Consider the following 26,514-nt stretch of genomic DNA (forward strand, 5'->3'; position numbering starts at 1 on the left):
ATAACAAGTAACAAGATGGAAACAGTAATAAAAAGTCTCTCATCAAAAGAAAGCCCAGGACACGATGGTTTCACTGCTAAATTCTATCAAGCATTTAAAGAAGAACTAACACCAGTTCTGCTTAAACTATTCCAAAAAATCAAGGAAGAGGGGATACTCCTAAACTCAAGGCCTGTATCACCCTAATACCAAAACCAGACAAAGACACAACAAAAAAACAAAACTGTAGGCCAATATCTTTGATGAACATAGATGCAGAAATCCTCAACATAATACTAGCAAACCAACTTCAACAACACATTAAAAAAATTATTCATCATGATCAAATGGGATTCATACCAGGGATGCAAGGATCTTTCAACATATGCAAATCAATCAATGTGGATACGTCATGTCAGCAGAACAAAGGACAGAAACCATATGATCATTTCAATTGATGCTAAAAAAGCATTTGATAAAATTCAACTTCCCTGAATGATAAAAACTCTCAAAAAACTGGGTATAGAAGGAACTTACCTCAATATGATAAAAACCGTATATAGATGTGATATGACCCACAGCTAGTATCATACCGAATGCGGAAAAATGATAGACCCACAGCCAGTATTATACTGAATGGGGAAAAACTGAGAGCCTTTCCTCTAAGATCTGGAACAAGACAAGGATGTCCACTTTCACCACTGTTATTCAACGTTGTACTGAAAGTTCTAGCTAGAGCAATCAGGCAAAAGAACGAAGTAAAAGGCACCCACATTGGAAAAGAAGTCAAATTATCCTTGTTTGCAAACGATATGATCTTATATCTAGAGAAACCTAAAGACTCCACCCAGAAACTATTAGAACTGATAAACAAATTCAGTAAAGTTGCAAGATACAAAATAAGCAGCATTTCTATATGCCAACAATGAACAATCTGAAAAAGAAACCAAGAAAGTAATCCCATTTACAGTAGCTACAAATAAAATAAAATACCTAGAAATAAACTTAAACAAAGAAGTGAAAGATCTCTACAATGAAAACTATAAAACATTGATGAAAGAAATTGAAGAGTACACAAAAAAATGGAGAGATATTCCATGCTCATGGATTGGAAGAATCAATATTGTTAAAATATCCATACTACCCAAAGCAATCTACAGATTCAGTGCAATCTCCATTGAAATACCAATGACATTCTTCACAGAAATAGAAAAAATAATCCTAAAATTTATGTGGAACCACAAAAGACCCAAAATAACTAAAGCCATCCTGAGCAAAAAGAACGAAATTGGAAGAATAGCATTACCAGACTTGTAATTATACTACAGAGCTGTAGTAACCAAAACAGCATGGTAATGGTATAAAAACAGACATATAGACCAATGTAACAGAATAGAGAGCCCAGAAATAAATCCACATATGTGTAGTGAACTTACCTTCAACAAAGTTGTCAAGAATATGCGTTGGGGAAAGGACAGTCTTTTCAATAAATGGTGCTGGGAAACTGGATATCCATATGCAGAAGAATGAAACTAGACCCTTATCTCTTGCCATGTAGAAAAGTCAAATCAAAATGCATTAAAGACTTAATTCTAAGACCTGAAACTATGAAGCTACTAAAAGGAATCATTGGGGAAATGCTTCAGGACATTGGTCTGGGCAAGGATTTCTTGCCCCAAAGCACAGGCAACCACAGCAAAATAGGACAAATGGGATCACATCAAGTTAAAAAGCTTCTGCACAGCAAAGGAAACAATCAGCAAAGGGAAGAGACAACCCACAGAATGGGAGAAAATATTTTCACACTACCCATCTGATAAGGGATTAATAACTAGAATATATAAGGAGCTCCAACAACTCATAGGAAAAATCAAATAATCCAATTAAAAAATGAGCAAAGGATCTGAATAGACATTTCGCAAAGGAAGAGATATAAATTGGCCAACATGTATATGAAAAAATACTCAACATCATTAGTCATCAGAAAAATGCAAATCAAAACTACAATGAGATATCATCTTTCCCCAATTAAAATGGCTTTTATCAAAAAGGCAATAATGAATGCTGGCAAGGATTTGGAGAAAGGGCGACCCTTGTATACTATTGGTGGGAATGTAAGTTAATGCAACCACTGTGGACAATAGTATGGAGGTTCCTCAAAAAACTACAAAGAGAGCTAGCAAATGACCCAGTGATCCCATTGCTGGGTATATATCCAAGGCAGGGGAATTCAGTATATTGAAAAGATATCTGCACTCCCATGTTTATTGCAGCACTATTCACAGTAGCCAAGATAAGGAATTAACCTAAGTGTCTATCAACAGATCAAGAAATTGTGGCATATATATATATGCAATGGAATATTATTTAGCCGTAAAAAGAACGGAATACTGCCATTTGCACCAACATAGATGGACCTGGAGAATATTATGTTAAATGAAATAAGCCAAGCACAGGAAGACAAATCTCACATGTTCTCACTCCTGTGTGGCAGTTAAATATTAAAAACAATTAATCTCATGGAGATAGAGAGTAGAATGATGGTTACCAGAGGGTAGGAAAGGTAGTGGGGAAGAGAGGATAAAATAGAGATGGTTAATGGATGTAAAATATAGTTAGATAGAATGAACAATATTTCATAGCACAACCAAGTGACTATAAACAACAATAATTTAGGGTATAATTTAAAATAAGTTAAAGAGTGGAATTAGGATGTTCCTAACACAAAGAAATGTTAAATGCCTGAGGCGATGGATATCCCAATTACCCTGATTTGATCAATTTACATTGTATGCCTGTATCAAAACATCACATGTACCCTATAAACATATGCAACTATTATACACTCATAACAATTAAAAAAAAACAGGCTCAGGGGTGAAAGAATGCACAGTAAATTCAGGAGGAGCTCCCTCTGATTCAGTCTTTATGGACAGTGGGAGAGGGAGGGTCTGGGATGAGGGTGGAAGATGGGCTAGGTCATGGAGGCCATTAGCTCGAGGGAGCAGGGAAGTGGCATGATCACATCTCATATCTCTAGAGGGTGACTTGGGGGAGAAATTTTCTGAAACCATTTAGGGGGCTTTCCATGTGAAAGACAGTGGTGGTCATAGGGCTGGTGAGACGTTAACAGATTTGAGAAATGGAGAGGATGTCAAGTTAATAAAACCTGGTGATTAAATGTGAGGAAGAAGGAAAGAGAGATGGTCTGGATTACTTCCAGATCTCTGGTTTGGGAAACTGGATCATAGCTGAGGCATTTACTGAGATAGTAAACCCAGGCAGCAGAAGACAGCTCTAGGGTATGAAGGAGGGGTGGGAGAGGTAGAGAATTCAGTGTTGGACCTGTTGAATTGGAGGAGGCTCTGGACAACCAATTGGATATGTTCTGAATCTTAGGAGACAAATCTGGGCTGGAAATAAAGATTTGTGATTCATCAGCTCCTAATTAGTCTCAGTGACTCCTCTGGTAATTGAAACCTTTGAAGTAGCTAAAGTAACTTAAGGAGAGTATAAAATGAGAAGAGAAGGTTGATGAAAAACCATGGGGAACTCCAGCATTTAAAGCAGGTGGAGGGAAAGAACTACTTACAGGAAGCTGAGTGCAGTGGTTGGAGAGGTAGGAAAACTAGGAGGGTTGCCAAAGAAAGAGCCAGAGGTCACCCATCAGCACAGATGTCTTTGTACTGCTTCCCCAGTCTGTGAACGATCAGGCGACATGGCCTGACCCACACAGGGTGTGAGTGTAGAAGCCAGAGCCAGCTCAGTAGTCTACTCAGTAACCCGGTCTACACAGTAAGCATACATTTTATGCACTGAGTGCATGGACTAGAATGAAAGGAGTATTTTTCTTTGTTTACTGATAAACCATTTGCTTCATCTGTTAAATAGAGATGATGATACTTGAGAATGGGCTAGGGTTGTGAGAAATTAAGTGAATAAACATAAATGTGTAGTACTGAGCCTAACACACATAGGTATCCAATGAGTGATGGTTGTTTCTCTCTTTCTCTGTCTCTCTCTCTTTTCTCTCTCTTTCTTAATAGAGAACTTGTGCCTTGAAAAATTAAACTGTGATGTTTTTTATATGGCAGATTTCCATGAAGAAAAAAATGTAATTATTGATTGAATTGTGCTGTTAGAATTAGAATTAGGTTCGTAACAAACAGGAACACTGATAAACTTGCAAAGAAAACAAAGCCAAAAATTGTACTTGTTATCCCCTTGTTGAATCTGGCCTTCTGTTTCAAATTAATTAGATTTTTTTGATAACTATGCTAAACTTTGTCATATCCTTATTAAAATTGTTTAAGGATTTTGAAGAACATCTCAGAGGGACTCTGAAACTAATCTGAGTCTGGTACTGGAGATTCCATTAGCAATCGCAAAACTGATTAATCTTTTACTCAGCTTATTGATTATTGCTGCAATTACTGCAAGTAACAGATTATGCAAGGGATAGCAACAGAAAGCACATTTTATAACTGCTGCTGATGTATTCAGTTTGAGCACAATATTTTGTACTCTTTCACATACATAATTATTTTTGCATTTTAAAATACTGGAACACTTCTACTAAGGTAGAAAGTGGTGTCCTTAATATTGTTTCAGTATTAGGAAATTTACTTTTTAATTTCTCAAACTAATGCATTACAGTTTACAAAGTGCCTTCACTAATTCTATCGCTGCAGTTTAATTTATGAGCCTCACAGTAACCCTATGTAGTAGTAAGAGTAGGTATTTTTACTCTCATTTGGGGAAACTACTATTCAAAAAGGTTAAATGACTTCCTGAAGGCTGCACAAGTTAACGAGTGGCAGAATCAGAATTCAGCCCCATTTCAATCAATAAGTATTTGTTGAATGCCTCCTGTGTGCAGAGCTTTGTGTTAGGGTTGTAATAAAAGCCAGGACAGGATTATAGAGCTAAAGATAAAGAAGTTATCTGGATAACTTCAAGTAATGGTTTCATTAATGTGATAATGGTCACTTTGTTACTTTTCTGTCCAAGTCATGTTAAGTATCTTGGTATACTAGGTATAGGGTTTTTTGTTTGCATCTTTGTTTTTGTCTAGTAGAAGTCTTTGTTATCACTACCTATTTTATCACTATTTAGAATGAAATTAGAGAGAATCCCTTTAAAAGAAGAATATATTTAAAAAGATAGAAGATCAAAATCAATCCATGAGTGGATTATTAAAATTTGGTATATGTCTACGATGGAATATTACTCAATCATAAGAAACGACAGTGATCTAGAACCTCTTATACTTTCCTGGACTAAACTTAAGCCCATTATCCAAAGTGAGGCACCACAAGATTGGAAGAATGGGCTCCACTAGTACTCTCCATCAAATCGGTACTAACTGATCAACACTAGGGTGATCACATGGCAGAAATACTCTCCAAGGATTAGGGGGATTGGTGGGGGGATAAATCTGCAACTAAAGGACATGGGGAGCACTGTAGGGGGGAAGGGCATGCCTTTAACTCTTGCTTGGGTGAGGCAAAGACATAAAGTGTACCCATAATGTTTGTACCCTCATAATACCCTGAAATAAAAAAAAAAAAAACTAAACTGAGCATAAAGGAACTCAAGAGGAAAACCAATGTGATTTTTACTGAAAAGAATAAAAACCATCATTTTAGTGGGCTGAACATGTGCAATCTTTTTTCTTTTCAGGCTCTTATACCAAACAACTGTAAACAATATATTAATGATTACATTTATAGGTGATTTTTATAGCTGCATTTTCTGGGATTAATAAATAACAAGCTTGAATATGTCTCTTCCTTTTTTGTAGATTGACCAGCTTTAATTACTAGTAAAATACTGCTATAGTAGGCATAAGATCTAAAAGCTATGATAACATTCAAATTTTGGTAATTCTTATTTGTAACAAAATGTTTGTATACATGGAGCATAGATACCTCATGTCTGGATGAATCTGTGTATTTTCAAACTAATGTGCCTGTTGATGGAAAATTTTTGAACTGCCAGGCACAAATAATGCTGTGGTAAATTACCTCCCTGTGGTAAACCAAAGGTGTGTTTGCCCAATATGATTAGATAGCCCTTCCCCAATCTCATTTAAAACCCCACGTTATTCATCCTAAAAAATATAAAATGATTTACTTTGTAATAAAGCTAGCAATTAAAAGCAGTAGGGTTATGAGATTTAATAAGTGGTGTTGAAATAGCTCTCTATGTTGAAGAAATAAAGTTATATCTTTCCCTTAAAAAGAAGTCTAAAAACAATTTGTTTTGCAGTTTATTAATTGCTATCTTATCTGTTTTCTAATGTGAGTCTCATAGCTGTCCTCTGGTGGATCCTATCTTCATTTTACAAATGAGTAAAGTGAGGCCCAGTGAGCCTTTCCTCACTGAGGTCAGGTGCTAGGAGATGGCTAGTGATGAGACATCTAGGTCTGAGCACTCTGACCCAGGGGTCAGTTGTGTAGAGTGGGCCCACACTGTGAGTTTATCACCCTGTTCTTGATGGTGAATTACTTTGCTATGTGGAACACAAGATTCCTCATTAATACAAACACAGATCAAACCCACTATTTCAGCAAGAGAAAATAAATATACTTGGATTTGGAGGAAATGTCAAAAACGAAAAACAAAACCTAATTACTTGTTTTAGAGACACTGGTAAGTGGCATGCTTGATATCATTACTGTGACTGCGTTAATCATAGTACAAAGAGATGTTTATGGATTGCTTAAAAATTCTCACAATGACTATAAAAGTATATATAGTTTGCCAGTTGATCTGGCACAAACCTAAAATGAAAGGGAGACTTTTTATTTATTTTGTGAGGTAAATAAATAAAACTGGAAAACAGGTCAATTTCATGCATGCAAGGTTTTATAGTAGGGAAAAAATGCATTGCACCTGTTCTGACCCTTTACATTTGAGGTTATTTGTTTTCAAACTTGACCCCAAGCACCAGTTTTAGACAACTCTATAATTAATTTGTTAGATAAAGCATAAAGATATTTTATTTGTCTTGATTTCTAGGACTATGATGAAGTAGTAACTGAAATTACTAACCCATTGTACATAGCAGTTAATTAAAGAAAAGCATTAACTATAGGAGAACACCACCATTGCTGTTGTCTTGTATCAGTACAAAAAGGCAGTAATTTTTTTGACAGCCACTGATTGGAAAGTTGCTTGCAGGCTCTCAGAAGCAAGGGGGTACATGCTGTGGATCAATAACCGGCAAATTTCCCATTAAAGAGAATACCTGTGCAATGTTCCAAATAGCCACTGGCATCTTAATTTTCCATGGAAACCTCAAATACTTGTGTGCTGAGGACAAGTCATTTTCGGACAATTTTTCCAGACTACTTGTTAACAGTTATTGCTGTCCCAAAAGGTTGACAGCCTACATGATTGATATTTCATTTACTTGTCATCACTGTTTGAGTAATGGCGAGTGCTGTATTTCTGTGGTTTTAAGGAACAGAATCTCCTGAAAGACATTTGCCTTAGTATGTATTCCAGAGAGTGTGTTGCACATGTTTATGCTGCGTGTATATACAGTTTTAGGTCTAGAGAAGGAGAGGATCACTTTCCTTTACAGTTTGAGAGCCTTTGGAGAGCAGGGTACACTTACGTCACTCCATAGCTATCAAAAGTCCATTTTCACTTTATTTGTTATTAGGGCAAAGAGCCTTAGACTTGTTAACTTGTGATTTCCAAGATGATATATAATAGAATTTTATAGCTCCCCTTTATTGGGGAATGAAAGCTTTGGTCTTATAGTAATTTTAATGTACATAAAAGCAATAGGGAAGATGTATGTGTTGTCTTCTAAAAAAACTTTTTTAGAATGTCAGCAACTAATAATAATCAAGGAGGAATTTCCTGAAAATGTGGTGGTTAAATAATATGCATATGTTTTTAATATAGAAACAGTAAGGATGAAAGGGGAGTTCTGCTTTTTGATAGCCCCTCAAAATACAAAGTCAGCACTTTTCATCGTATTTTTCCACCAAGAACATCAGTTTGTTGTGTCAAATGTTATAAGAAGTGAGAGTGCACAAGCCATCTCCAAGTTAGACATATACTTACCAGTTAGCATATTAAGGAACATGGGAATCAGACCGCATTATAACCTATGGAGTAATTTGTGTTCATGAAAGAGTGTGAAAGCTTTTTCATTTAGAACTTTATTTTTTGTGCCCAGAATTTTACAGTGAAATTTGATCTGTACTAAAGTGTTTATAAGGCTAAAGCATAAAAGGTACGTTTGCTTGAAACTAGGCTACCTTTTTATCATATTAATCCTGTCATCTTTGGATGGGTCATATCTTGTTTCCTGGTTCCACAGTCTTTCTGATTTAGATTTCCATTATTTGTATATTTTATAGACAAATGTGAATACTGTTTGATTAACTGGTATGTAGGTCCAAAACAATTGTGAAGCTTCTTCACTTTGCTTTGCAAAATTCAGGGGAAAAGAACAAGAGGCAATTTGAGAAATTGCTACTAAAATGTTTTATATGTCATTTTAAATACTTATTTAAAAAATTTCTTAAATCAAAAACTCATATAAAGTCTTAATCAACACTTTTAAGGATAATTGGCAGTGTGAAGGGTAACACTATACTGGAATTCTAATCCTGAATATTCACTGTAGTCATTTTAATGTGCAAATACAGGAAAAGTATTCTCAAGGCTGATATGTGTATACCAGCAATTTACAAAAGTACTATGAATTAAACAACCCATGAGTGTCTATTCCAGTATTCATACATTACTGAGTAATCTATTTCTATAATCTCTTTGCAGTATTATTCCACAGTAATGGAACAGCAAGTAAATGGACAGTTAATAGAGCCTCTGCAGATATTTCCAAGAGGTAATGTTGAGCAAATTCTAATCAACAATGATTATTTCAGTAAACTGTTTCATCAACAGTTATATTTTCCAAAGGTTTAAATGCACATAACATGATGTTTAGATTTTAATTTGAAAAACCAAAAGAAGTATTCATTATCATGGGGATTGCAAGCTATATTATAGTTATGGCAGATAAAATATCTAATTTACTAGAGTAAATTAAACTAACTAGATTGTTTTTTGTTTTTGAAGTACATACTTACATTAGCTTAAAGAACACTTTGGGGGCCCACATGGTTTCTAAACCAAGGCAAATGAATGACTTTAATTCTGGATATTTATAAACTGTGGCTCATGATGGTAGCCAAAGCTGCTATTGAGGAGAAAGCTTTCAGCTAGTACAGAAGCTAAGATTTACTGAGGGGTTTTAGGAAAGAAATTTTGGTGAAATGTTCAGTGCTTCAGTTTTTGAGGAGCTATTTTCTAAATAACAGAAAATCCTCATAAATGGAAATTTTATTGTTAAGTCTTCAAAAATATGAGCTGATTAGAGTAAGTCTTGGTGAATCACCTGGTCAAATAATTTTCTTTTTTCCTTGTAGGTTTGGCAGTACTAGCCTTGTAGATATGATTGTTCAACTGCGTATAAATGTTCCCTTAAAATTTGAATAATGGTGAAAAAGAACAGTTAATTATATAAACCATTAAGTCTTTCACCCATTATACATTGCTCCACTTGGAATCCATGTTTTCTAACTAATGGAACAGATAAGGAAATTCTCTAAGTAACCCTTCTAGAAATAACTTAATTGAAATAATTAAAAGTTAAACTTACCTTCGTTAACTGATACTGTACAAATAATCATGGTATGAGTTTTCCAATTAAACATTCTAGACTTTCATTACCTGTAACTTTGAAGTTTGAATGGCTCAATTAACCAGTAGGCTCCTACTTGCACTAATAAAGTCTCCAAAGACAGCTGGCTTGGCCAACCTCACAAGATACGGGTTCAAGAGTAATATTGCTCCTCTAGCATATATGTGGGCAGCAGAATTGGGAGTGCTTATTACTTTATTAATAACTTACTAAAGTGCTAAATAAGTAAAATTGGGCAATTTGGGACCAATGACAGTCCAAAACAAGGGTTATGATTTATCCAGTTATATTGTACCTGAAGACTAAATACCAAAACAGGAAAAAAAAAAAAAAGAAAGAGATAAAGAGAAAAAAATGTTGCCATTTCCATGTATTAGGCCAATAGCAAGGATGCACATCTTTTTTTACTGTTTGCAATAACTGGAGAATTTAGGCATGTTTCAGAATTATTTTTCTGCAAGGAATAGTTTTTTACAAGCTGAAAATTTCCATTAATTTCTTCCCTACTTGATAGCATTATAGCTCTGTTGTAGCAAATCCTAGTGCAGTATCCTAGGGAATTACAGTTCCAGTGTTGTGGGTCTTCATTTTTCTTTTCGATAAAATATTTACTTCTCTTCATCTGTAATCTTTTCAAGTTCTGTTTGTTTTCTTTCATTTCGTGAACAGTCCCTGTCATACTCACTGTCCATACCATTGTGCCCCCTCTGCAATAACAACAAAACCATTTTTAGACATCTGCTCAGTTCAGGCACTACTATTGCTGTATGTGTCATCATTTCTAATCCTCCCAACAGTTCTGCCTATTAGGTATTATTGCTTCCATTTCTTAGATGAGAATATTGAGGTTCAGGGAGGTTAAGTAACTTCAGAGTCACATAGCTTATAAGTGGTTAATATCCTTTTGAGTAAGAATTTCACTTAAATTATAATTTGCTTAAAGTGGAAGAGCATATAAATTAAAATATTAGTAAAATATGCATGGGGTGGTTTGGAGGGCTTGGTATACGGGCAGGGAGAAGATTTTATTATGGGGAGATGATACTTAAAAGAAGAAAATGTTTGAGATGGTAGTATCACATGCAGTCCTAGCATAAAACCTACTAGGTTACAATAAATTATTAAATATAGTCTTTCCAAGTCAAATTTTAAAATTTCAGAATATGTAAGATTCAGTCTTCCTATCTTTGTGGTTTTTTGTATGCTGTAGTACAATTCTTTCTAGTTTTTTGTGGTCTTCTCCTTTTTGCTACCTATCTACATTGAAAGTACATCTTATCATATAGATAAGTGAGATTATACAAATTTATTTATTTATTTTTTTTGAAGACAGAGTCTCACTCTGTTGCCTGGGCAAGAGTGTGGTGGTGTCAGCCTAGCTCACAACAACCTTGAACTCCTGGGCTAAAGCGATCCTTCTGCCTCAGCCTCCCGAGTAGCTGGGACTACAGCCATGCACCATCATTCCTGGCTAATTTTTTCTATATATTTTTAATTGTCCGAATAATTTCTATTTTTAGTAGAGACGGGGTCTCACTCTTGCTCAGGCTGGTCTCGAACTCCTGACCTCAAGCAATCCTCCCACCTCGGCCTCCCAGAGTGCTAGGATTACAGGCATGAGCCAGATTATACAGATTTATACAATTGGGGTTTTGACATATTTGGTACCTGGGCCTCCCTAGTTAAAGGCCCTCAGACCTTGGATTTCTTAGTCAGGCCCCATGTTAAGAAGAATCTTTAGAATGAACAAGTAGGAAGGATGGGAGAAAATGATTCTGTTTTAATAACATACATTTTCCTCATTCAAAGTAGCATGTTACGTTGAATAGTAACTGCCAGCTATGGCTAAGTCCTCTCTGTTGTTAAAAGATATGTTAAATAATAAATATGAAAATTTACTAGCTTTATAATGACTTCTGACTTTATAACTTTAGGAAATATGAAGTTATTGGGTTTTTTGAATACTGTTTAGATTTCCAGTTATAAAGATTTAAGAAGCCAGTTGAGGAATGAGGTAGATGTGAAGGTTAGAGATGAGAGTTTATGCTTGTCTCTGATTCCTTGGTTAGCTACTTTCCTTTAGTGAAGTTTATGAGTGCACTGGTTACTTCTATGGATATATTTTAAAGTATTGTTTTAGGAAGTGTTGATAGTCCCTTAAGGACCAGGCATCAAATGTATGTGGCTGTTATTTTGTTCAAAAAGTTAATTTCCATTTTAAGGAAAGAAGATGTGGATGATGATGATAATGATGATTATTAGAGATAGTGTCTCACTCTTGTCGCCCTGGCTAGAGTGCAGTGGCATCATCATAGCTCACTGCGATCTCAAATTCCTGGGCTCAAGCAATCCTCCTGCCTCAGCCTCCCAAGTAGCTGGGCCTACAGGTGCGAGCCACCACACCCAGCTAATTTTTCTATTTTTTGTAGAGACAGGGTCTTGTACTTGCTCAGGCTGGTCTCAAACTCCTGAGCTTAAGCCATCCTCCCGCTTCAGCCTGCCAGAGTGCTAGGATTACAGGCGTGCGCCACCGTGCCTGGCCTGGAGTCTTAATTTTACTGTGTTTTAAAAATACAAGTAAAAACCTTTTATTAAGGTTTAGGTATATTTTCTAGGAAAATAATATAATAAATTTGAATATATTTGAAATATACAAAATGAAAGCAACTGATGTGCTTTGTAATTATTACCCAAATCATCTTATTACTAAACAGCTTTATTTCTTATCAGAAACAGAGGAAGAATACATGTACATTTGAGAGAGGAGCAAAAAAAGTCAAATTCATTCTTCCCCAAATAATCAATCAAAACTGATGGCTCCTTAACATGCAATTTTTAGGGCTCTATAGTTTTCAAATGGAAGCAGTCTATAGTATGGGCAGGAGGCTTTTGTATTTTTAATATTTGATGAAGAAGCATTTGCTAAATTTAAAAAGTACTAATCTATAGCTTGAGATGGTGTCAGGAAGTTAGCATTATTTTTCCTGGCACTACTTTATCTTTAGAACTAAATATTAGCAGATGCTAAGATTTGCAAGATGTAATAAAATTAGTTATATATTTGTATTTTAATACATTTGACTGCTTATGGCTGTGCATACTAGTATTCAAACTTCAATATTTCATCTTAGAATCTCAAGTAATCTTTTTGGCATTAAAACATCCTTTTCTCACCCCACTCCCCCGTGCCAAGAAAACCTTAGCTATTTTCAAAGTAGTTTAAGTGCTAGCTGATACACAATGTAATAGAGTGAGGACAGATTGCAGAAATTTGAATTATGAAAGGAATCTAATCATTTTAGCTCAGTTAACTTGATTTTTATATGTTTTAAGCAGAAATTGGAATTTATATGAGGTGGTGTCAGAAAGCTCTTTGCATTTATAAATGCTCACTCCTGCAAGTTAAAACCTTGGTTCATAATTCCCACTTTGGGTCTTGGGAGCCACTTTTCAATCATTTCTCTCTGCTAATTTTGGTGTCACCCTCATTTCTTTTTAAACGATTCATTTTGAGCAAATTTGTAAATGGCCCTGATGTGTTCTACAATTTAGTCAATTACTGTTTCAGCCTGCAAGCCTCCTGGGGAACGGAACATACATGGCCTGAAGGTACGAATTTCAATAATTGTTTCAGTAAAGTTAGATGGATTTGTAATGCTGTGTTCCACTTATTGAAATGTCAAATAAAACTGCACTTTCTCAAGCTCTGACAAGCGATCCTTTTTTTTTTTTTCTTTTTTAAATGGGAAGTGGAGAGGGATTCATCTGTAGTATTTGCTCAATATGTGTATATATTGGATACTGCGGTTTTGATGCTGTATTTTTAATTATTTAAAATTGTTTTTTTGGTCAGCTTCTTCAGTATGATCATGGGTATTGGTCTCCACAAAGATTTATTTGAGTGAGAATATAGATTCATTTCAGCGATTAAGCACATAGGCATCTTGTACTTGGACTACCTCCCCCTCTTCTTTTTGACATATTTATGGTAGAAACATATATCTAGTTAATGTCTTTTTATTGTTCTGTGTATTTTGAATTCTGGATTTCTGCTTAGGGCTTCATCTCTGAAAGAACAGCTGGCTTTGATATTAGGTTCAAATATTCTATAGTTGATTATTTGGACTTCATTTTTTAGTGAATAAGAAACATTCTACAGGGTGTCCCAAAGTCGCCATACATAGGGAAAACGGGAAATTATAGCTAAATGTACCTTTATTTACAAAATATTCATTACAAAATTTTACAAAATTTTTCCTTCGTATGGAGACTTTTGGGACACCATGTACATGCAGTGTTCTGCTTGGTTGTAGAGATGAAAGGATATGATAACCTCTGGTTCACTAATAACTCCCGGATATATTCTTAATATACTTTTTTGAACATACTGTTTTTGTATGTGTTCTAGACAGTGAAATGAATTTTTTCCCTGTTTATCTTTCTTTTTTCCACACTGTTTAACTAAGTATTTGAATAATGACAGGAATAGAGTATTATGTAATATACAGGTTGTATGGTTCTGTAACCTATATACTAAATAGACTGTAACTGTGGGTCTGTCTAGCAACAAGCTAATTAACCTCCATAGTGAAATGTGAAATGTATGGCAAATTATAGGTTAATTAGAACTGTGTCCTCAGAACACAAGACTGATCAAGATTCTTTCTTTACTTATAGGTGAATACCCGGGCTGGACCCTCTCAACACAGCAGCCCAGCAGTTTCAGATTCACTTCCAAGCAATAGGTGAGAACAAGCAAGTGAAGTGCACCCCTGGTGTAATTATCTACAGAATTGGGGGTGGGGTGGTGAGGAAGAGGCTTGTGGGATGACATTTCTTTTTTATAAGACCAAAAAAGTATGTATGTGGCTAGAAAGAAATTTGACCAGATCACCCTAGCTATATATTGACCAAAGAGAAAGGACTTCATATAGAAAGATGAAATTAGAGATGTTAAAGTATTAATTTTGATCTGTGGAGTGGTTCTCCTTCATTCTCCGGATCATATAGAAAATTCAATGCCTTGGCTTTGACTATTTTCTGCCTTGATGATCTGTTTTGTCAATTGCAAAATGCTTTTTTTCTTTTTTTTTTTTTTGCTTGCCTATCTTTTGACAAGCATCATCATCCACTGGCATCTTCACCAGAAAGAGACAGGGAATAAGTAAAGTTGGGAAATTGAAATTGACCACCATGTTGCCTATTAGTGTCTTTGCTGTATAGGAAATTGAAGCTAAGAGGGAAGATAATTTTCATTAGTTTATGCTAATATTGCTGGAGTGGATACTAAAGACCTGAGCTTTTTCAAAGTGTTCTTACAAGCCTGAGAACTTACTTCCAGACTATCATGGTCCTCAAGTAGAAAGCACATCCTACTTAAGCTGATAGAATTCTAGGACATTTTGGTTTTGCATTCAGTTATTCAGCCAGTAAATATCATATTACTGTACTTGAGGGTGACATATGAACATGATTGTTCCATGTGTGCATATTCACATTGGTGACTGAAAAGCCAGCATGGAGCTAGAAAACCCTTGCATTCTATGTTGAGGTTTTCTGGGTTTAGGGTTTCAGCCAATTTTTTTCTGGGTTTAGGACTTTAGCCAATATTTATAAAGTGATACCCTATATTGGCTGAGATGTAGTTCAGGCTTCTACTTTACCTTCAAAGTCTCTCCCTCCCCTCTTAACCCACAGTCTTGGTTTTTGGCCAGCAGGCTTTACTGTAGGTAATTTAAAGTCTTGTCTCTCTCTTTACTTTCATGCCTCTTCCCCAAAGTCACTTCCCCGATTGCTTTATTATGATGTCAGTGTATCTACCCACCAGCTTTCCTGCTATGAACGTACTGCTCTTAAAGTATGTTTCCTTTTTAAACAATTTATTCTGTCTCAAAATACTATTGGTCTAGTTATTTGCCAGTGGATCATCTACCTTGTGGACAGGAGGGATAGATGTTCTCAAGAAAGGGCTTGGCCCTGCCAGGTGGTACTTTGCAGCTTCTCTCTCCGTGCATGTTGAGCATGTGAGCCATGGCCCAGCAGAGTAGAGGCATTGGGGCCGAGGGTCACTTGTTACACTCAGTTTAAAGAAGGCGGGGCATTTCATTATTACCACTATTTCCAGAAGAAGTGTTACTTATAGATTATGACCTCAGAGGAAGAACAAGGACTGTCCCTGGTGTTTTAAATCAGATTTCATCATGGTATAAAAAACAGAATTGAGCTGAAAAAATGGAAAGACAGAGAAGGTAATTCTCCCAGATTTGGTTTTTAGCAACATGAGTGAATTAGCTTTGTTATTCAAAAATTATATATTCACAGAGTATTATAAAGTTATTAGGTTGGACAGAGGTTCCAAAACCATCTGATGATCCACTGGTTCTCAGCCTTTTGTCAGTGGTAACTTCCCTTAGGGATATTATATCCTCCCAAATAATGATAGTTTGCTCCAGGAGTGATTTCTGTTATGAGAGGAATGTAATTTGAAAAAGTCCTACAAGTGATTTTAATATGCCACCCTAGGTTGGCCATGTTCTATGCCCCAGATTGATAACTAATCAACAGGTATTTATTGAATGCCTCCTGTTTATTAGGTACTGTCCTGCACAATAGAAATGCAGTGTGATCCTTTTCTTCTGAAGCTCACCATCTAATGGATGTACAGACAAAAAAACTATGCAAATAATTACACTTTATATTTAGCGTCATGAAGGGAACAAGCAGGACATGAAGAGAACAGACACCACACAGGAATGTGTTTAGATTTAGATTGGGTCCTCAGGGAAGACTCTCCAGGGAGAGCAATGTTTCCATCTAGACCTGAAGGACAAGAAGGACCTACTCATGGCAAGCAGCAAAGAAGGGCATTTCAGACAGAGGGAGGAGTGTAGTTGAAGGCCCTGAGGTGAGAAAGGAGCTTAGTGTGTTTGTAAGTAGGCCAATTTTGCTGGAGCCCAGACGGGTCCTGGGGTGGGGCAGAGCTATGGGGAGAAGAGGAAGAGCAATAGGAGTGACAGGACATAAGGGAGGTAGACAGCAGTCAGATTATGCAGGACCTTGCAGGCCCTTTAGCATTTTAATTTTCCTCTCAGTGCACTAGTGAGCCATTAGAGGGTTTTCTGCAGGAGAGTACCATGGTGGGCTCTATGTTTTTAAAAGATCTTCTGCCTGTGGGGTGGAGAATGAGTAGGAGAAACACTGAGCTAATCCTGCCCCCCTTTGGTGCTTGATTCCCCAGTCCTTGCTAAATAGTCATGCAGAGTCTTCCTGAGGATCTCTGTGGGAGGAATGCGCTTTATTGTCCAAGGCAGCCCTCTCCATTTTCCTTTAGCTATATCTTAGCAAGCTCTTCTTTGTGAACTGGGATTTGTCTCCCTTTAGCACCCACTTGTGATGACTCAGTTTAGTCCTAGAATGTGGCTGTTCCAGGTGATAGCTCTTCTGGTCATCTTTCCTCCAAACATACTACTTCTCCTAGATTTCCTGTCTCCAGATAACTTGCCGTCCTCTGTCACTGCTCCTAGGCCTTCCTCAGCCCCACATCCTTGCAGTTGTGGGTTCTACTTTCCGAGTAGCTCTGGGTCTGTCTACTTTCCAGCATTGTTGCTGTGCGGGTGGTTCAGGCTGTCCAGATCACTGCCACAGCCTCCTAATAGCTTCCTCCCTCCAGTCTTGCCCCATTTCAATCCCTCCTCCCTGCTGTAGCTGGAGTAATCTTGCTAGTGCACAGTTCTGAGCCATCATCCCCTAGTTGAAAACTCTTTATTGCTCTTCACACCATCAGGATAAAGTGCAATCTCCACAGCAGGTGAGCTGTGGCCTTTCACGTGTGGGTACTCTGCCCACTCCAGCTTGCTGGCCTGCCACTTTGCCCCTTCCCACCTGAAATTCCAGTTTTGCTGATGAACACATGGTGCCCTGAATGTATCACTTTCCTCTCACTGGTGGGCCTGCACATGTGCTACTGCCTCTTTCCTGTTTTCCTCCTCTTCTAATCCCCACCTTCACCTTCAATCTGGCTCATCTTGGTTGTCTTGGATGACCAAATTATCTTCTGATGAAAACTGTCCCTAATTACTACCCACCTCCCAGTCTATACCAGGTATTCCTTCTTTGAATTCTCATAATCCTCCCATGCTTCCTTTTATTGTAACAGTGAGCATATTGTATTATTATCACCTCTGTCCCCCAGTAGATTCTATACTCTTTGACGGCAGTGACTGTAGTGTATTCATTGTCGAAGTCCCAATTCCTAGCATGATGCTCAGCACATAGGTGACAGTCAATCGTGAATGAATGAATGAATACACTTACATACCCTTTAAATCTTGTCTCTGGATTAAATTCTCTCTCAGCTCATTCATCTGTACTGACATGACATTATTTCTAGTCTGCTTACCCTTGTACTCTTCTTTGGATATCTCAATGTCCCTCTTCAGGTGTCATACTGAGATTACAACTGTATCACATTTAAATTTTAAAAAGTTTTTGAAAGTGATTTTTGGATAGCTCAGGTCACTCTGACCATACAGATAAATGAAATACTGAGTAAACTGAGTCACAAAGAAATTGCCAGGATACAAAATGTTTTTTTACTGGACCAAGTTGGTAGCCAGATATTTAGCATAATGAATGAAATCGGTATTTTCCTCTGTTACTCTGAAAGCATGAGTTGTGTTTTGCCTTAGATGAATGAATATTTATTAAACTGAACTAATCCACATGGTTTTCCTAGGCCATAATTACTGAATTCAAGTCCCACTGTCAAGGAAGGGCCTTTCCTAAGCAACTTGACTTTCCCTTTCTATAAAATTAGGATGATTAAACTTTCCATCTAATTACCTCTGGTGTTAGGAAGATTGACGAAACTGTATTAAGGAATCATGTTTTGTTTCTTGGATGAAAGGTGTTTTGCAGATGCAATGAATCAAAACGTTATTATTTCAAGTTTATAACATAATGGAATATCTGTGAAGAAATGTTGCCTGGGCTTTGTTTGGTTATTAGTGACTTTACAATAATTGGAACTCTCAAATTGGGATTCATTTATAGGAATACTAGGATCTAAATGTTTCCTAGAAAAAAAGTGTGTGTGTGTGTATATGTGTGAGAGAGAGAGAGAGAAAGGTATGTACCTTAGTTTTGTCTATAAATTAGGTATAATAATAACTATACCCTAAGGGTATAGTTATTGTGAGGATTAAATTAGGATAAGTAATGGCATTTAGCACAGTGCCTGGCACATGGTTGTCACTTGATAAATGGTAGCTGCTATTATTATTTTGTTAACTGGACTGATTTTAGGCAGTTTATCAGCTTTAGTTCCATTCTACAAAATTCTTAACTTCCACTTTAGTGTCTGGATTCTTAGATTTGGTAGGACATTATTAAAGTCTAGAACCCTTGAGTAAGGACATATTTTATAAAATCTAGGAAAGTACGGACCAAGGCTCTATAATTTGCATTTGACCATAGCAAAAGTTTAAGATGTATTTAGAAAGAAGAAGAATAATAACTTGAAATGGTAAGTGTGGTCAAACTTAAAGTCTGAGATTTTCTCAAATGTAACCTATTAAAGGTTCCAGGCCGGGCGCGGTGGCTCACGCCTGTAATCCTAGCACTCTGGGAGGCCCAGGTGGGTGGATCGTTTGAGCTCAGGAGTTCGAGACCAGCCTGAGCAAGAGCGAGACCCTGTCTCTACTAAAAATAGAAAGAAATTGGCCAAACCACTAAAAATAGAAAAAATTAGCCGGGCATGGTGGTGCCTGCCTGTAGTCCCAGCTACCTGGGAGGCTGAGGCAGGAGGATCCCTTGAGCCCAGGAGTTTGAGGTTGCTGTGAGCTAGGTTGATGCCACGGCACTCTAGCCTGGGCAAGAGAGTGAGACTCTGTCTCAAAAAAAAAAAAAAAAGGTTCCAAATGGAGTATGTGTGTGTATATTTCATATTAGGTCATGAATCCTTTTGCTTTCTGATACATTTATGGTCTTTATGTCTTACTGCCTTACCACTGCTACTACCACAATATGATAAACAACAGGAGCAACGACCACCATTTATCAAACACTTAGCACATGCTAAGTCATTGGGCTAAGTTCAAGAGTGAGAAGGGAATGGAATATATAGAATAGGTAAGATTTTGTCTGTGTTCTCAGGGAGCTTCCAGTCTTGGAAGAGGGTATGGTGGGAAGAAAGACATCTACACTGATAACTAGCACAGGGGAGAGAGTTAATCTGGTATATAGGCAGAGGGTTAGAGTGGATAGATAAGAATAGAGTTAACAAGCTTTAAATTTCAAATAGAACATTGCTGGATGAAGGTGCTATTTCATATGCCACTCTACTGGCCAGGTAGATATTTGCAGACATAACTCATTCTAAACCTGGAAGGAGTTCAGAGCTCCCCTTGGCCCACCCCTCTTTCTTCAAGAAGGACTTTCATTAAACTCATCCACATAAATGTTAACATAGCCATATCATCCAGGAACATTTTAATATTCCTTAAATAGCTCTGGAAATTGACTACCTATAGGAAAGGAAAGAGAATGCAGCTGAAATTTATTAATTTTATTAATAAAAACATACCCACTATGTTCAAGATAATGCTAGATGTTTTGTAATATTTGATTTTCCTGGTTACCCTATAGTTGTTATTGTCCCATTTTATAGAAAGAGGAAATTGAGGTTGAGAGAGGATAAGTAATGTGTCCCAAATCACACAGCTAGTGAGTACCAGGATTTATTTTTACTACACATTTGCTTCCTAGGAAGCCGAATTATAGCTCTTAACTGTAGTAAGGACTTAAACCATGTATTTTATCTTTTTAAGTTCTGTAATCTTTGTTTGCTGTAAATATTCTGAGTGTGTTGTTAAATACTTTGTGCTTAGCAGATGAGAATGTCCATATAAAATGGCCACTGAAAGGCCACCCAGAGGCAGCAGAACTAAAAAAGTCACTGAGGTAGTCCATAAAATATTGTAGCTTCATTTTGTCTATCGGCCTTTTTATTGCTTTAGATTACTAATGGGGTTTTAGTCTCTTCATTGATACATTTGGCATGTGCCAGTTCCTTTTGAAAAAATTTTACGCAGGGAGAAGGATCCGAAGAGTATAGTTAGTGTCTACACCTAAAAGCAAAGGTGTATTTTAGTCTGGAATTTTGAATGGTATTCAAAGGTGTTGATCTTGCCACTAAAAATTATGTCTTTTTCTTTTCAGCCTAAAGAAATCTTCTGCTGAACTGAAAAAAATATTAGCCAATGGCCAGGTAGGTATTATTACATTTTAATATTTTCACGTAGTGGTAACTTATTACTGTCCAGTGTTTGTGTTCATAAACTTACTAAACAGTTAAAAAGTATGTGAATTTCTTCTTGTCATAAATGAGTAACATGGCTTAATTTGATTGGCAGCACAATTTGCAGCACGTTTTTCAAACTGTGCTAATGGGTTTCACTCCCAGCAGATTGAAGTACCATGCGCACACCCTGCTGCCATCTCAGTTTTAAAAAAGTTAATCAGTTCTGAACAAGTGTGTCAACCCATGGGTTGTTGAAATGGCCCTGCATTCTGAGGTGACGGTTTCTTTCATTATCTTTGGGGAGAAAAGGAAAAACTATTACTTTATTACCTTAGCTCCTTCTTTTGTCCTGAAACCAACACTGGCTTTTTAGGAGAACAGAGTGACAGCAGACCTTTGGCATTTAAAATTCCTGGCCTTCAGGAGACCTTGGTTTGCCTAGTCAACTGGCCATCTAAAGCTGAATGACCTAACCCTGTCAGTGAGGGACAAACGGGCCTGCAGGCCAGTTATTTCTCACTAATTTTGATTCAAGTAAATGGACACTTCTGAAATAGTGTAGTGCTTTTAAACATACACTGGTAAATTAAGCTACCTACAGGGTCCTCGATTCTTCAATAGCAACATAAATGCGTTTTAATGTTTGTTATAGTGGAAGCCCTTTGATAGCCTTGGAGGCAGGCGCCTGTCCATTGCGATCAAGCCTGCCTATTAGGCTCTATTGACTGAGACATCTGTGTCACCGCAAATAAAAGACTCTTATTGATTTTCTTAACTGCTGTTCACTTCCCGTCCATGTTTCGAAGCCTGAAATCTTAATTATCTCAGATGCTTATTCAGTGCCTTCACACGCTGACCTCTCCAAGCCTCATTGGCATTTCATGAATCAAGTACTTGTAGTGGAGCATGTCAAGAAGACAAAGCCAGGTCCTCATGCCTGTCCTTTAATATCACCTGTAACATTGCGGCCTAATAGATGTGTGTGCCTTAAAATGGTGATTGTATGGTAGTGCTTCTGGAAGCCTTGCTTATTTAGCACATAATTCCTTGAATGCAGTTAGAAAAAATTAAGTTGATCTGGTTCTGACATTTGATCATCATCGAGTGTGTGAATTCTAGTCTTTAAGTATTCTGTATACAGTTAAGGAGAATCTGGTGTTGTGTGTATAATCTTTATAGTGTTTAAATTTTAGATACTGTTTATCTAATACTTTTATATTTAAGCAGCCAAAGATTTGTTTAGATTGAGGTCCATGTCTGTATCACCCCAGTATCCTGTATGTGTTCAGAACCAGTATAAACAAAATCTGACTAAGAGCAGAAATAGTGAGCCCAGGATATTTATGTATCTTCAACATGCTTGAATTCTAGTTACTAATTGTAATTTATGTACAAGTCACTTGTGTTCTTCAGCTGGAAAATATATTTCAAAATTGACATAAATTAAGAAGCTTTAACTACATTTGTTCAGCCCAGGCAATGGAAAATAACCTGTCACAGATTCCTCTTTCAAAAATGAAAAACAAGGTCGGGCGCGGTGGCTCACGCCTGTAATCCTGGCACTTTGGGAGGCCGAGGCAGGAGGATTGCCTCAGGTCAGGAGTTTGAGACCAGCCTGAGTAACATAGCAAGACTCTGTCTCTACAAAAAATAAAAAAAAAAATTTTAAGCAGGTGTGGTGGCACATGCCTGTAGTCTCAGCTACTTGGGAGGATGAGGCAGGAGGATCGCTTGGGCCCAGGAGTTTGAGGTGGCAGTGAGCTATGATGACGCCACTGCACTGTAGCCCAGGCAACAAAGCAAGACCCTGCCTCAAAAAAGAAAAGAAAAGAAAAGAAAAGAAAAACAGTTTATTTTCACTGCAAAAAATAAGTATTCTGAAATGGTCCTAATGTTTTGACAGCAAACCTAGTACCATAAATGTTTTTAGTGGTCTCAGTTGTGAGGTTCTCTATTGTGGGAGATTGTCATAGCAATGATTTTTGACACTTAAAGATTGTTTATTGCTTTCCTTTGGGAATGTGATAACCCCACATTAAACAGTATGGCATTTTCTTTCTTTTAAGGATTAGCCTTTTTTATATTTACTTTCACTTAAAAAAATGCAAAAACCAACCCACTTTTGGAGGCTTTCAAAATACCTCCTACTAATTCCTCAATTCCTTGGTGCTGTAGAGTAAGTAACTAAACAGTGAGTGAAATTCCATTGCGGTGAGGTAATGTGCACAGTGTGGGCATCAATACATTTCTGGGCTGCACACTGACACCACTTGATATGAACGATGTGAGTCACATTTAACGATACTTTAACACTTGAGCATAGTTTTTTATTTCAGTGGTTTATCAAAGCATTAATAATGATTTGCCTTTCCACTAGCCTCCACTTAGATTTAATAAGGAATTCATATTAATCATTAAAAGAAAGGGACATGATTCTTCAAGATAATCAAATATTGACAGGTTAGAAATAGCTTTCTGCCTGGGTTCATTGATATAGGTTATGTGATATAAATATTTATTTCTTTTCTGTCACTCAGAGTAAATGCCACCAATTGATTCAGCATTGATATAGTGTCAACAGTTCATAAGAAACATTTGACTGGCTTGTGTTTTCCGATTAGTCTCTGCTCTATAAAGTGGGATTTACTAAATCTCTCCAATTGTCTGCTCATAGAGTGTGACTGCTTTCTGAAACCATTATTGCTTCGATTTGTGAAGCAAAGGTCTAGTGATAGGACTAGTTTCTGTCAGACCTTTACATATAAAATAAGGATTAATTGAGCATTTTTATTTTAATGATTTATAAGCGATAGATACTGATTCTTCTTAGCACAGGCAGACAATAAACAAAAGAATGTTTTCTTTACTGATCTGTAATTGAATTCCATTTCATTTTCCCCATAAATTTCGTTAATATTAATATATTAAATCAAGCACTTTTTTAAAAGTTTAACATTTGGTCTTTGGAATGGAGACATTGTTTTCCTGTTAACGCTTTAGATGGAGTATCTCATTTTTTCTAGCTTAAAAAAATAAATCAGAAGGTATTTTTGACATGTTTTATTGAGAACTATAAATCAGTCTCGCTGATGTGTTTTTCCTACTTCAGTTCTAGTGTGCATCATCTGTTTAACATTGGCCCTTGATTTGAAACTGATTAGAAGCAGCCCAAAGGGCCAATTTAGAGGATTTAAAAAGTGCACAGTTACTCTAAAGATATGTGACTTTGACCTTTGCATCTATAAGATTGTTTTCCCTGTTTTTCTTTTTAGATTTCGTAGGAGACGGTGACGATATTTTCTTATTCCTGTTAAGTCAAGATGTACTCATAAATGTACTGAGAAGTCACAGATCTAGAACTAATTCTGGTCCAGGTGCATCTTTGCCTATTATTTTGAGCACTTGAAATGCCTTTAGAAAAACTTTTTGTGTTTAGAAAAAAAAGAGTTGGGGGAAATAGGTATCTATTGTAAAGTTAGCTTTAAAAGCTGTATCATCACCAATATATAAAACTCTTAGGTACTTACAGTTTGTTTTGGATCCCATTCCATACGAAGACTGAAACATAAATGAGAGTATGTATGTAAGTCCAAACTACATGACACCCCCCTCTACCCGCATAAACACAGCCCGATTGCCGTGGGTTGCTGCTGTCTCCGTTCCTTTCATGAGCCCTGCCTTTCTTGCAGCAGGAGCAGAGCCTTGTGCCAGTCATTTCTCTAAGGTCGTTTGCCATCTTGGCAGTTGACAGGTAATTGTAACTCTTGTGGCTTTTTCTTCTTCCTCTCTCACAACTATTATTTTGCCTTTTATTTGCTTTTTTTTTTTAGTCAAAACAAGGACACTAAACTATACTTTAAAAACTATTTGGCATCATTATTGAATGAAAAACTTTACCTCTTTTCAATTTAAAGAGCTATGTGATTTTTAAAACATTTTTCATCTTAAAAACAAACATCATAGCTAATGAAATTGCTTTAAACTTGTGAGTGCTCTTCAGTTGATTGTTTACCTTCCTGTGAGCCAGTGGCCATTGACAGAGGAATGCCCCTCCAAACTTCCACCTGAGACAAACTGCTGATTTATAACACTGAGCTGGAGTTTACTGAAAGACTGAATTCTAGCCTTGACTAGTTGTTACTGACTAGTTATATAACCTAAATGAATTGAGCTAAACGGCCTTAAAATGCTATAAAATTCTGTGATTTTATGATACTTGATCCTAACTATTATATAATATTTAAATGCAGTACTCTGAAGGCTTTTAAAGCCCATTTTCTTATGTCACAAGCACTGTTCTATGCTTCATTTTGAAAAGTTGAATTAATATGCTCATCGAAACTAAAAAGGCAAAAATATTATTAGATGTTTGTGATCCCTTTAATGATTTTTTCATAGTTAAGATTAATTAAATCCGATTTTTTTTAATGTTAAAAAATTGTCAATCGATTCTTAGGCCAAAGGTCTGTATAACTTTAAAACTTCAAAACATTGTAGAAACAACACTTTAATCATTTTTTATGGATACTGTCCTTTAAAATAATTAATTAATTAATTAATTAATTAGAGATGGAGTCTCCTTATGTCTGGTCTTAAACTCCTGGCCTCAAGCAGTCCTCTCACCTCTGCCTTTCGAATTGCTGGGATTACAGGCATGAGCCACTGTACCCAGCCCTGGATACTGTCTTTTTAAGTGACATGGTTCTAGAACTTGCTCTTCAAAACCATCTTTATGTAACTCTTGCGATCTTCCTCATTATCTGAAGGATTCTATATATCTGTCTTGATTTTCTTCTGTCCTCGAATTTGCTTACATAGTGCTTAGCGCATATGCACATACACTTGCAACAAACAGCACTTTCCCCCTTCCCTTCTCCTCACTCTCCACCCGCTCCTGGGGCTCTCAGCCTATCTTCTAGCTCCTTGTTAGGTTGAAGTGCTGGGAAGGCAGGTTGGAGAGCTACTCCACTTCTCTTTTCACTCTAATGGGTATTAGTGGTAAAAAAAACTATGATGTCAGGATTATAATGGTTGAATGTGCTCAGAGATGTGCCATCCCTACCCCGTTGCCTGTGGTGGAGGGGATATGACCACATACTGTGCGCCTCTGGAGCCTAGGCCCTAGATACCACATAGCTACATCCTGCTTACCCTTAAACCTCAATGCCACTAATTTAGAATTTGTATGCTTGAATGAGTGAAATATCTCTCTCCTAGAAATTTATTTGAAGCCAGGATGAGAGTGCAGCTTGGTAGGTAAATTATTGGTACAAATTAGGTCGTTAGAGACATGTTCAGATTACCTAGAGAAATATTCTAAAGAAATTAGCCTGGTAGCCTGTTTGTACCCACTATTAGATACTGCTCTTTACATATCCTTCGTTGATCAAAGTAAACCAAGTAGCTACTCTGCTCGTTTAGCATCTCAAGTCACTTTATGTGCTGCTTTTCTTTATGCTGCTTTAAAATTTATCATCAGTCCAGAATGTGGTTTTTCTTTTCTTTT

At 36.8% G+C, this 26,514-nt stretch overlaps 1 protein-coding gene across 1 annotated transcript in view; it reads left to right on the forward strand.

Moving 5' to 3' along the window:
- The window catches only part of MAP2K5 (mitogen-activated protein kinase kinase 5), a 267,464-nt gene that overhangs the window by 28,709 nt on the left and 212,241 nt on the right, over positions 1–26,514 (forward strand). Inside the window, exons 4-7 of the mRNA XM_012658123.1 lie at positions 8,782–8,851; positions 13,278–13,318; positions 14,387–14,454; positions 20,927–20,975. Coding sequence (XP_012513577.1) covers positions 8,782–8,851; positions 13,278–13,318; positions 14,387–14,454; positions 20,927–20,975 — 228 coding nt within the window. The remainder of the gene's footprint in view (positions 1–8,781; positions 8,852–13,277; positions 13,319–14,386; positions 14,455–20,926; positions 20,976–26,514) is intronic.

The sequence above is a fragment of the Propithecus coquereli genome, unplaced genomic scaffold (assembly GCF_000956105.1).
Source record: "Propithecus coquereli isolate 6110/MARCELLA unplaced genomic scaffold, Pcoq_1.0 Scaffold573, whole genome shotgun sequence".
In the NCBI taxonomy this organism is placed as follows: domain Eukaryota; kingdom Metazoa; phylum Chordata; class Mammalia; order Primates; family Indriidae; genus Propithecus; species Propithecus coquereli.